Raw genomic sequence first — 12,897 nt, 5'->3', positions numbered from 1 at the left:
TTTACAGACACTTTTTTAAAGAAATAATCAACTTCATATTACATTCTCTCACCAATGATTAAAAAAAATACATCTGGTTAGCTGCTTTTTATTCAACTAGTCTCAAAAGTTCTCCAAGTTTACTTTCAGAAAGATACTCTGAGAGAAAGAATACTACATGCCATTGACTGATACCATAATACACAGATAACCAAACAAGGACGTTTGTTTTTAAACTGTGTTTTGATCTTAAATCTCGCATAATCTTTACCTTGTACTTTATTCTAATTCGCTAGATTTCAACAAGTCTACCTGTAAGTTAACTTGATCAAATATTGTTGTAGTGGAATGAAGGAAAAAAATATGAAATATACACATATACATAAATGCATATATACATAGTGTGTATGCCTGTGTGCATTTATATGGACCAGTCCAGATATAATTTAACTCAAGTTTATGTTCAGCTATATGCCAACAAAAATGGTTTCATCAAAACTGGTAAGTTTTCTGTAGATTTTAGCAGAATAAAGTCCCTCTGGTCTAAAACTAGAATCTCCATGCCCGGGACCAAACAGTAGTCGGAACAGGCACAACACCTTTAATTTAAATGGAGCTGACCCTATCTGCCACAAAGATTTCAATTCTGTTTTGCTGTCAAGGAGGAGAAATATCAAGTTGGGATGCGTGTACTTCATTCTCATATATGAATTCTTTCCCAAAATGCTTTTTCTGTAGGTTGCATTTTTGCAACCATTCAATAATGAAATAATCAATTTCTCCCCAATATTATGAATACTGTCTACTCCTGCGAGTTACTCTGGACTGCACTCCTTTATCAGAGGCCTTGAAAAGGCCTCTACTTTCCCCTTCAGAAATCCTGGAAAACTATCTCTAAAACAGGGAAATAGTTTCAGATTATAAGACGCATTACAATTGAAAATAACTAACTAAATAAAAAGGTAACATATGTCAGGATAATTTCTAAAGTACAATTATAATTGAAATTCCACATTGAGAGCTAAAATGCTTATAAGAGAACCTGTTTACCTGGTCTACATCACAAGCAAGACGAAGCAGTACTGGAAATATTCGTTTGTATAACTGATACATGGGAGGGGGACCTTGACATCCTTCTGGCATTTGAGACGCTTTCCCCAACATGTATGCAACTATGCTATGCAACAGTTCACATGCTGCAACCTGGAATTTAAAAATCCATTTTGATTATGCATCCATTGCTTCCACGGAGAACAGAAAACTGGGCGCAGGAGAGAAGGGAGTCTAAAGAACATACTTAAGCAATCACTCCAACCTACGCTACATCACTATTCGAGGGACAGATGTCCATGCAAATAATTCACACACACTCTACCTGGCCTTTCTCCTAACATTACAGTCTCTATCACCATACAACCCCTTGTCAGCTGGAAAGAAATTCATCACCGCAGAAGTCACCATTGCATGTTCAAGAATATCTTTGTTCTGGACTGCTTTTGGACATCAACATCCCAATCCACCACAGTAGGAAAATATTTACTTAAGTGCTTTGCTGGACTGAGGCCACACACTCATAGGCTAGGCATGGGAAGGAGGACAAACTGCACTGTAGATCAATCACTTGAAAATTTTCATTTTTAGGCTAAGTCTAACTATCAAAGCACAAGGCTGTCTGATAGAGCTTGCAGCAACAATTTCTCTTTGTTCTATCATTATGAAAGAGCACCGAAGAAGCACATAGCCACCTGTGATTTAGTTAAAACAGCTCTTTCTTAACAAGGAAGATATTATTTTATGTAGTATTTATCAGGTAGCATAAACAAAGATGCAAAAAAAATCACATCAATACTTTTGCTTGTCTGTCACTAGCAGAAAGAGCCAATTCAGTCACACGAGGTAAGAATAAATCCAAGTAGATGACTGGCTTCATATCTGCAAATGGTACAGCAAAGCTCAGACGCTTCTCAGTGTCCCAGGATACACATTTCTTCATCATCTCTTCTGCAGAGGTAGCTAATGCATTTGAAAAAGATCAAAACCAAAAATAAGCTTTATTTAGCATATAAATGCAATGCACACCCAAAACAAATACGTCCACAGCTTAGTCAAAAAATCTGTATTCCTCCAACTTCAGTTGAACTGTCAGAAAACATTAATGCCATATAAATTATTGGATGTTACAAGCACCAGAAGTATCTAGAGGGCTGGTTTTATTTGTATAGCCAAATAGATGTTCAGCCATCCCATGGAAAAAATACTTGCAGTCAACTTTTCAGGCTGCCACAGCCTGAATTTCAATAGAAACAAGTTTGGAGATGATTACAAAGTCAAAAGGCATTGAACTGCACTTGATTTAAAACACTTTTCTGCAACGTCCAATATATTAGTTTTGACTTCGACTATTATAAACAACACTTGAAGGTCAGCTCAGACAAGCAGATCCAACATACGGAACCCTGCAGCTGCAGAGAGAACCACTACTTCAAGGCCTATACCTTAAGGGAACTGCCATACTTACTCCCTTCCCTCCCTATATTCCCATATTTGTTAAGAAAGTCTGACTACGATTCTTACTTCATTTCCAAGGAATAACATGTTACTTTCCCTGACTATTTCTGAATAAGCAGCAGAGAAGTATTTGGCGGAAAAAGAAGTGATTGTAAAAACAGAAAAACCTAATGTAAGCAGTAAAAGAAGGAATAAAGCTTTTATATAACTAAATTAATTTTTAGATAGACTAAATTTTGAGTTGAACTCATCCCTTTAAAGCTCATGGTCCGGTATTCACAGTATGCTTTTCCATTCTTCTGTTAGTTACATTTTCTAGTATTTAATAATATAATTATAACGCTTATGCACAGAACAGAAAACAAGTTTTTCTGAGGAGGTACCCAAATGGAGCACTAATATTTGGACCTACAGCACACCCTTAAACTCAAGTCAGTAAGTAGGCTTACGAAGATTTACATAGGAATTCACAGGCTGCAGTTCTGCAAAACTGGATTACAGGAGAATTGTAGTAAAGAGGTATGAACAGGAGCCCAAGAGATGCAAACTATGGCAAAGTCTTAAAACGGCTTTGCAGCCAGAGGGTGAAGATGCAGGGAGGAAATAAATCAAACCATATCCTCAGATGCATACGATGCTTTGCATTTAACCAAACATGGGTTGAAGATTTCTATGCCCTTTTTCCATTGCACAGCAAGTTAGTTAATACTTTGCCCTCCTGAACTGCCAAACAGAGTAAAAGGAAAGCAGTTCTGTTTAGAAAAGAGCAACAAAAGCTAGCTTATCTTGGTAAGTTCATGCATTTTCACAAAGTGATGTTGAGACCTCACTGAAATCAACTCTCAAGAGAGAGAGCAGAGGCATGTAAATATTTTTAGGACAGTTACCTGTAATTAAGTTGTGGTTGATCTGCCCTCCCAAAGATCCAAGAAGCCGTGCCACTCTAGTCCTTACTGCTTCCAAGGAGGGATCACCAACCTGAACAATTCAAGAGATTAATAAAAACAGTAAAGGAAGAGTTACTTCTGCATATAAATGACTTGGTTACAAAGTGAATGCAGGATTTATGGTCCTTCTTAACACAGGGATGAAAGGGAGGAGCGAAGAACCTGTGGGGAGGGGAAGAGCATCACACGATAGAACAGTTTTGATTCAATAAGCAGAAGATGGGAACACTGGAAAGCATTTAACATATGTATATGTATTTTACATACTGAGTTCCTTTGCCCTCTGGATCATCATATTTTGGGATCTTTCAGCTGCCGTTTCTCAAGTAAAGGTTAAAGTTTTATCATCACAGATACTACACACTCACAGAATGATGTCATAGTCTATAAAATGGAAAGAAATCTGAAGTAAAAACTTCTCTTTTCACTTGTTTTAATCCAATAATTTAAAGTTTAGAACTTGTATCTACATGTAAGTAGTCAAGTGATTTTCAAAAGCCTCTAGGAGCCTTTGTGGGATGGAAGATTAATGCTTTTTGTTTCAAGACCACCACTAGGTTGGAAAAAGATACACAATGCAAATAGGATTAACTATTAGTTACATGCCTAAAAAAAAGTTTATTCCAAATTAGTTTGCACACTGGAACATATAACATTATTCTTTTTCCTAGCAGCTTGAGAAGCCATTGGCCAAAATGACCAGCAATACTTAACTTCTAAGACTATGCACCTATCCAAAAAACACCTTACACTTCCAGAACACGCTATTTTAAAACTAAACACTGCAAAGCTAGGATCTGATTTTAAGTGTAGGGAGTTACATTTTTGTTTCCATGATACATCAGTGTGACACTGATGTGCAGACTTCAAAGATTTCTTCAGTCCCCTTTCCCTTCTCCTGCTTCATTCCCGTTCTCATCCTAAAATACGACACCTTTCCAGCTGTGCTCACTGAACAGCTTTTTGGGCCATACTGTAGAACTGGATCATTGTACTGATCTAACGTCCAAATAACTCTCAGAAAAACGTATATGTAAAAGAGAGAAAGGGAGGCAGAGAGAGGTGATAAATTCACATTTAATTCTGAATTAGTGCTCTTACCAATGAAGTCTTTGCTCTTCTTAAATGCTGTATCACAACCTTATTAAATCCCTTCTGGGCTGCTCGAGAAATTTTTCTTACTTCCCAGTTATCCTGGGGTTCAACTGACAAACAAGAAAAATAGCACATTAATATTAATTTATTGTACCTGCACCTCATGCACCTACTCAAAGCTCTTAAGAAAAAAAAAAACTGTTTTTGCCCTTCTACTTTTATTTCAAGATGTGATAATTACTCTTCTCTCATTTTAAGTCCTTACTAAGGAAAATAAATCTCTATTAGTGAAAACTAATATGGATTTATGGATACAAAGGACAAATCATTGAGAAGTGACTTAAGAAATAACTATAATTCAGGACTGCTCAGCAGCAGTAAATTTATTGTAGTTTAAGAAAAAGGTAAACTTTTGGATGCACAATAAATTGTAGTGTTCCAACCACAAGGAACACACAATACAGACAAAAAGTATGGCATACTCATGTCCCTAGGCACAACTGTGACAAATTTATTTCTCTTTCCCTCAGGACTAAACATTTTTTTCCTGTACATACCTGTGGATGCGGAGTTTTTCAAATAACCATCAAGGAGAGGTAGAACATCCTTGTAGTAAGGTTGCATTATGTGTTTGGGAATGTGAGCTGACCAGTCTTCCAAAGCATCCAATCCCAGATCAGCCATTGGGATGCAGCTAAGGCCCAGCTTAAATGCGTTCTACATGTCAAATGTAAAACTGTTAGTTTTTCCTTTTTTAATAACTACTATGATTTAAAAGGAAAAACATATTTGCAAGCATTGGGCATACAATACATCTTCCTTCTTAATCACTTTTGTCTACTTAACACCTCACTCACAAAATCTACACAGGAGATATTTATTACATTGCAACATTGGCACTAACAGAGTCAATCAAGTTCAACTGCAAACACTGGTGACTTACTCTCTTATCCAAAAAGTCTACTTCACTCAAAACAATGCAAAGTTTAATGATTATCTTACTCACTTGACAGGATGCTAATTTTGTTCCAGAATTTTTGAACATGTTTTGGGAAAGAAAAACAGTGTTAGCTGTGTATCATTTTGACCTACCTGCAGTGCAGGAATATATGCTTTGATATCAAGCATTATGATGTCAGGTGGTAAAGAGAGCAAAAAACTCAGACAGGATGCCAACAACTCATCTTTATACTGTTTCATTTTCGCTGTAACCTAAAATTCAGAAACATAGGTCAAGAAAAATCATAAACCTTACAAATCCTCGATATCAGCTATTTTACTTGCATATCAATATGCATGTAAAATATGCAATTCAAAAACAATACTGAAATTTAATTCAGCTAGAGACAGTTATCAGGAAGTGTATAACGCACAAGTTACTGCTCAATTTTACATCCGTTAGTGACCCACATGCTTCTACTGACATCGAGTTAAAAACAGACAAAAAAAATCTCAAAATCCTACTATGTTGTGTAACTCAAACAGCTGGAACATGGCTATCATATGCGTAAGGATTCTAAGAAGACAATATTATGTAATTTTGATTGAGTCATTTATGCTTATTGATAGCCATCAGAATAACTCACCTCTTTTCCAAACTTTAAAAACAGGGCAAAGCAAGAACTTTTTTCTGGGTCTTCAGGACATTTTCTGAGACTCTTTGGACTGACACCCTACCAAGCAGAAACCACAAGTCAGTACTACTAGAAAAACTATCCTGAATAATACACAGTATACAAATACGAAGCATAGGTTTAACTCAGAACATAAATGTTACTGTCCTAATATAAAATCTGCATCAATGAAAGCTTAAAACGCACATTTGTTCTCTCAAAGACTATTTATTAGCACTAGTACCGTGTATTGAGATTCAGCTTTTTGGCATACAGACATTTAATATTACCTGAAGTAACTGAGATGCACAGGAACGAAAAAGTTCTTTGAACTGGTTAGACTTCCTCCTTGCCCCTTAATGCAACAAGCCACAAAAAAAAAAAAAAAGCAAATCTCTAATATGGGATGGACACATGGCCAGAATGTAGATGGAATGAGAAAACAGCAATTCACAGCAAATCACCTCCTAAAGAACATCTATGCAAGCATCCATGCCGATAAATTCCCACATTTGGTTCACTTGGTAGCATTGCCAGCAGTGCCAAGAGCAGTTCCCAGCTCTCTCTTGGGTTACACACTATGTGTGATGAAGCACTTTCACTGTACGATAGCTTCCATACCACAAATGGTGCATCTATCACTAGAGCACCATATTTCCCGTGGAAATCAATGAGTGGGATAGTACAAGTATACTTGAAAAGTTGACCAGCTAACCCACACAGATATCTTTGCTGTTCTGACTAAACTGTTTCTGGTATCCAAGCTACATCTTCTCTATAGTCTGCTCTGCAAACACATCTCCAGCTCAGGATTTGGGAAAGAGCGTCACACACGGAGGGTATCTCTTGAGAAACTGAGCTTCCGCTCTAATTTTGACATTCCATGTGTTTTTTTTAACTACACAGGCATAGATATTATAAACATTTGAAACAAACTGGGTGCAGTTTCAATAAATATTTTCCATTACGCATACATGCGTAAAAGGCTTGTATAAAAGATGTGCACCATCATTAGCACAACATTAACCCTTCTCTGAGAAAAGAGATCTCACCTCAAAGTACTTTATTTTCTTTGCAATCTTCATTGCAACAGAAAGCAGTTTGTAGAATCCACTAATAAGAGGTAGTCTCGTTGAATGTATAATAAGCTCATAGCCAAAGGAATAAACCCAAGGGTTAAAGTATTCAACATGCTTCTCCGGAAGTATCTCTCTATAGAACAGAAAACATTCAGTTAAAAAAAAAAAGTGACCTAAAACATTTGTATCATTTTTCTCAAATTTCAAGTCAGTACACAAAAGACAAGCACTGCTATAACAGAGTATCTCCAAAGATACTGAGGGGATAATAATATGACTTGTGAGATAAGCGTAGGAAGATTTTTATATTGCTTTACAGTGCAAAGCCATTTCTTCCTCATTACACCTCGTTACTAACTTTAGACGCACACACACATACGGACACACGCTCACATACCACATTGCATTACTTCCACAGACTGCAACATTGCTATGGAAACCAGCTATGGAAACCATTGCTATGGAAAACCAGCTGCGCAGTCACAGACAAATAATGCTGTACCTTTCACTTAATGCCCAAATGCTACTTTATGAAGACTGTATTTCTGGTCTCTGAAGTATTTGGAATATACGGGCAGTATAATAACAGAACTTGCAGTGGGTACTAAAAGATGGTTACAATCAAATAATGCACACGAATGACTTGTCTCCTTTAAAAAAAAAATCTCTTTGACAAAAAACGTAGCTGATGAGCTAGTATGTTCTCACTCATGATCTAGAGGTCTGAAAAACTTTTACTGTCTTCCAGCCAATAGGCCATATGTATTTAAAATGCCATATGTGGTCACAAGTCAGAAACAGGCATCTTAAAAAGTCATACTTTAAATTTCTTCCAATCACTTCATAACTTCAAAATTACATACAAAAATGTATTAGTACCTGCAGAATTCCACTAGATTAATAAAAGCAATAAAGTCTGTAGGCTTTGCTGGCTGAAGGTTTGAAGCAGGGTCAGAAGTAGGCACAACCAAAGCACTGTCAGTCTCATCTTCATCCTGAAAATAAATATTGAAGCAAGAATACTGGATCTATGGCAACACAGAAAGCATTTACACCTTTATCCAAACAAAAAATATGATTAGCAACTTGCTCTTCTTTTTCTGGCCGCTAGCCTGATACAGGCAGATGACTGGAATAATTCACACACCAACAAGTCTGAGAAATAATAAGGGATGCTTGCTTACAAGAAGAAAAAGTGATAATCAAGACTAAAGCCACTCTAGATGCCAGAGAAGGGAATCTAAAAAAACAGATTCCGTACATGTCTTCTGTTTCCACCTCCTACCTGCAATGCAACATCCAGAAACATGAAGTAAAGCATTTTCACCGATCATAATTTTAATTCACGGACACTATGAGGAGCTATACAAACATAACAAAATCAAAAATCAAAGCAAGCAATGGGATTTTGGCTCCCCTGCGGTAGCAAAAAATGAACAGACAAGTGATCAGGTCTCACCTGTTCATTAACATTCAGCTTCTGAACAGTCAGGTCCAATTTCTCAATAATCTTCAAAACAGATTTTAAAAGTTCATCATATAACAAACGACTGAGGGACTTCAGTGCTGAATTTGCAGCAAGAAAGTTTTCATCTTCCAAAACAGATTCCTTTGCAGGAGGGAGAAAAGTTCACGTTTCAAAACAGTGAAAAATGAGAACCGGTTCTTGAATTTACAATGTATGTTTTGAGTGACTTGGAGAATCAGGCTTTAGAGGTTTCTCAGCTATAGAAACCTAAATTCATCCTGGTTTGTTTAATTTAATTGCCATACTATCCAACTAAAAGCATTAGACAGTTTTACAGCATGACAGGCTGTCCCTCTGGAAAAAAATCTAGGGTTAGAAAAGCAGTGATAAGATGTAGTCAGGATTACAGTGCCTTTCCTCTTCTATTTCCATCTTAACTCTGCTTTTACCTTCATTGTGTCGCAGTTCAGTAGACTTCTAAAGAGATACAGATAGTCCTTATACGTTGGTACTTTCCATTTCCCTGCTCCAGCCTCTCCAGCTGCTGGGGACTCTTCTGATCCAGAAGTTTTTTTTCCAAAATATTCCTAAAAGGATACAGTATTTTTCAGAAATGCTGTATATGTAACGAGCTGTTTCAAGCCACAACATGTAAAACTACTGGTGTAGGTAGAAACCTGAAATGCCTAGCTTTTCAATTTCAAGCTGAAAAGAACACAAAACAAACAGCTCCTTTCAGAAGCCTCTAAAGTTCTCCTCCTCCCAGCAGTCAGTTATTGCAGAGTCTCTACAGTTAGCCTGCTGCACAGGATTAAAAACCTTTAAACCCCCCGCCTTAACACCGACATTCAGTAAAACTTTTCCCTTCCTTTTAAAGTTTGCAAAACCCATTAACGCAGAAGAAAGCTGTATGACCACAGACACAACCTACTTTGTTACAGACAACCTGAGCAAGGAAGAACTACAGAGAGCAAAGGTATATATCCTGTTACTTTCCTTATAAGAGGAATATCCTCATTATTCTGACAAGAGAGCAGGGACAAGAGATTAATAACTGGGCCGTGATTCTCAAAGGACTATTTTTGGCTCTTTGGGCCTTTCCCTGTTTACTTGACCAGATGGTCAAGAACTGAAGTGAACACTTCAGGAATCTAGAATAAACAAGTACGTTTAAACAGTTATTTTACCTTTGAAAATGTGATTGGCTTGGAGAAGATTCTGATTAATCCCTGATGCACTGAAAGAAAAAAAAAAAAAATGCCTCAACAGACTTAAAAAGACACAGCCTCCCATACGACTTATACCTCGGTAATTAATTAAATCAGTCTTCCATTTCCTATATTCTGTCAGGATGAGGGAGAGGTAAAAGAATGGAAAACTTTGTTAAATGACAAACATAACCAAAAGCAGAGCCAATGCTCTATGATGTTTCACACGTCAATTATTTTGAACTTGCCTCTTAATACATTTTGTCAATATTGCTGAAACTTTTTCCTGAATGCAGTGATGGTCAACACATTGTCCTAGTGCCTATATTAGAAAAGGCAAGAACTAACTATGACTCTCACAGACATGGATTTAGGACCCCCATTCCAACATAGTACTTTGGGAGCATACCACATCCCCAACCACAAACAAGGAAGACAACGAAAATACCACAGCAGCAGAGAAAAGCCATTGTAAATAACTGGAAAAAATTCAGTCATTTTGGAATTTCATTGTAATTAAATGCCAGCACCCTGGAAGCTCCTGGAACTGCCAGCTATCAATACTGCCACATTCATTATTAGATTCGAAGGACTAAATCTGAGTATTTGTGCACATTCGGAATCTTTACTTTTACCCTGTTTAAGTTCCAGAAAATAAACAGGTTGTATTTCTGGTAGAGAAGACACTACCCCAAGTTCCTATGGCTTTCTGTAGGAGTAAGAAAAGAGTAGGGAACGGATTTCTGCACGTTTTCCTGCAAAAGCCCTTTCTCTCCACAATCCTTTTAGGCAGGAGTCTTGCTTGTAAATCACATCAGATTACCACAAAAACATATTCTCCTGCCCTTAACCATATCTCCTCTGTCATTCAAAGCAGTTTTAAACGCATTCCCTAAGTGAACTAGCAATGGATGTTGAAAAATAACACAATGAGAACCCTAAACCTCTACAGCTGAAGGACGGAAAAAGCTTCATTTTTATCCCCAAATGGCTGTTCCACACGCCTCTCTTAGAAGCAGTTAGCAGCTCAGAAAAATAAACAAAGTCAACAGACTCACCTACAGTGCTAATAAAACTCCAGAGAATTGGTCCTTTTCCTGTCAGGGCTAGGAATACCTTTACTATTGATCTGCAACAGACTGACTGCATTTTTTCACTGTATTGTGGAAAGGTATCAATCTGTACCACAACAAGACGTTCGAGAACTGGAGTGTACACTTCAGGAATCTAGAAGAAATAAAAGCAAAAATACACGTCATGCGAAGACAATGGTTTATGCCTACTAACAAGCAAAATTATGCAAAATGTTTTCATCCAGAAGCTTTGTAAGAAGAGTTTACATTATGATCTACTCTGAGAACAATAAAAGACACGGCAAGTGAATACATCTTAGATATCAAGAAAAAGAGACTGTTTCCTGGACCACATTTTGAAAGGCAGCTCCTGAGTAGATTAGAGCTTCAGCCGAACCAGTTAGAAAAGTGCCAATTTGATTAATAATAACACAGCCATCTAATCCACTCATCCTTAAAGACCTGAACACAGAATGTAAGTGAAAGTCTCTTCTCCACCCCAAGCTTGCTTCCCAGCTCCAACCAGGATCCACAAAGCCCTCATTAGAACACATACAATACATCTTCTGAGGAAAATCAAAGTATAGGCCTCAGAAAACAGGCTAAGTATCAGTCCTGAAAGAAAAAGCAGTAACAGGGTGGGGTAGTGCTTCGACTTCCCCCACTTCCATTGTTTCTGCGAGCTTTTCGCATAACAAGAAAGACTTGTATACACAAAGATAGAGATGAAACTGATTACATACACAGCTCTAGTAAAGGGGAGCACATACCCCCCCCCCCCCAAAACCCCAAAGCCTTTTAAAAAGAACTATCCGAGGTCTTTGATATAGTGAAGTAACAGATCCCTTGAACATACATCACACAAAAAGAAGGGTAGGGCTATGTTTAAGCAATAGCTTTTTCTAAAACAAATAAAAACCCTGTTTGCATTTGGTTAGCATGATTTTTATTACAATGCTCTGTAGCATTTTATTCAGTAAATTTTGTGCATTTTCTTTATTCAAATGAAATCTAGCAAAGTATTCTTTTCATATTCTCCCACCCTCTAGGAACATAAAGTCATTACACTACAGACAAAGAAGTGTCTTCTAGCACAGAGAAGTTCACAGTTACTGCATTCTTATACACCCTAGATGCATAAAAAGATTTGACTTTTAAGTACTCCACTTACTGTATCTAGATGGAATATGACACTTGCAATGGACTGGAGGAAACTTGGTAGCTGATATATATGGTCATCTACTGTCTCTGCCTCTGTGAGATACATTTGCTTACAACGCTGAAGGAGCTCAACATACATGTAGTCAACGTCCTTAGAACGTATAGCTTTACAGGGCTTATAGAGAGAACATAAGATACTGACTTGGTAACTTCACACAAGCAAGCAAACACATGCTGCAACACTAAAAATCCAACCAAATCATCATTAAACCACAATAAAAATAATCTTTTTTACATTTTCCAGGAACTCAATACATCCGAACAAATTTTACATGCTTTAAAAGTAAGGTTTAGATTGCAAAGGCACTGAATGTCTTGACCAATACTTTAAGTATTCTACTCACTACACGTATGAGAAGAAAGTATCTGCAATGAACTAAAATAAACCCCGACAGATGCACTATAATTTACTACAAGAGTACTGGAACTTTCAGTCACAAGGCATCTCAAATCCAACCCAAGTATGGACTTTTTCTGTAAATACCTTAAATATGAAATTACCGATGCTATTGTTCTCTTATACTTTGACCTAACTGCCCAAAGAAATAAGTGGCTTACTTCAATGGCATCCAATTATCATTCACAGGCTACTACTATTAACATTTAGCAGCACCTAGGAGCTCAAATTCTCAACCAAGACTTTCATTATGCTAAGTTCTGTATAAACGCAGGATAAAAGACTATTCTGAAGCTAAAGAACAAGCAG

At 37.2% G+C, this 12,897-nt stretch overlaps 1 protein-coding gene across 3 annotated transcripts in view; it reads right to left on the bottom strand.

Annotated features, from left to right (window-relative positions):
• PRKDC (protein kinase, DNA-activated, catalytic subunit) overlaps nucleotides 1-12,897 on the bottom strand; it is an 86,456-nt gene that overhangs the window by 64,087 nt on the left and 9,472 nt on the right. For all 3 annotated transcript variants that reach the window (XM_068932753.1, XM_068932754.1, XM_068932755.1), the window contains exons 12-25: nucleotides 12,142-12,306; nucleotides 10,956-11,124; nucleotides 9,877-9,926; nucleotides 9,139-9,276; nucleotides 8,681-8,830; nucleotides 8,101-8,216; nucleotides 7,195-7,354; nucleotides 6,116-6,202; nucleotides 5,622-5,741; nucleotides 5,087-5,246; nucleotides 4,536-4,639; nucleotides 3,375-3,465; nucleotides 1,829-1,992; nucleotides 1,030-1,182 (exon numbers count right to left, since the gene is read on the bottom strand). In XM_068932753.1, the coding sequence (XP_068788854.1) occupies nucleotides 1,030-1,182; nucleotides 1,829-1,992; nucleotides 3,375-3,465; nucleotides 4,536-4,639; nucleotides 5,087-5,246; nucleotides 5,622-5,741; nucleotides 6,116-6,202; nucleotides 7,195-7,354; nucleotides 8,101-8,216; nucleotides 8,681-8,830; nucleotides 9,139-9,276; nucleotides 9,877-9,926; nucleotides 10,956-11,124; nucleotides 12,142-12,306 (1,827 nt within the window). The remainder of the gene's footprint in view (nucleotides 1-1,029; nucleotides 1,183-1,828; nucleotides 1,993-3,374; nucleotides 3,466-4,535; nucleotides 4,640-5,086; nucleotides 5,247-5,621; nucleotides 5,742-6,115; nucleotides 6,203-7,194; nucleotides 7,355-8,100; nucleotides 8,217-8,680; nucleotides 8,831-9,138; nucleotides 9,277-9,876; nucleotides 9,927-10,955; nucleotides 11,125-12,141; nucleotides 12,307-12,897) is intronic.

Source organism: Struthio camelus, chromosome 2, assembly GCF_040807025.1.
Source record: "Struthio camelus isolate bStrCam1 chromosome 2, bStrCam1.hap1, whole genome shotgun sequence".
NCBI classification, from domain to species: domain Eukaryota; kingdom Metazoa; phylum Chordata; class Aves; order Struthioniformes; family Struthionidae; genus Struthio; species Struthio camelus.
This window is presented reverse-complemented; position numbering and strand designations above follow the sequence as displayed.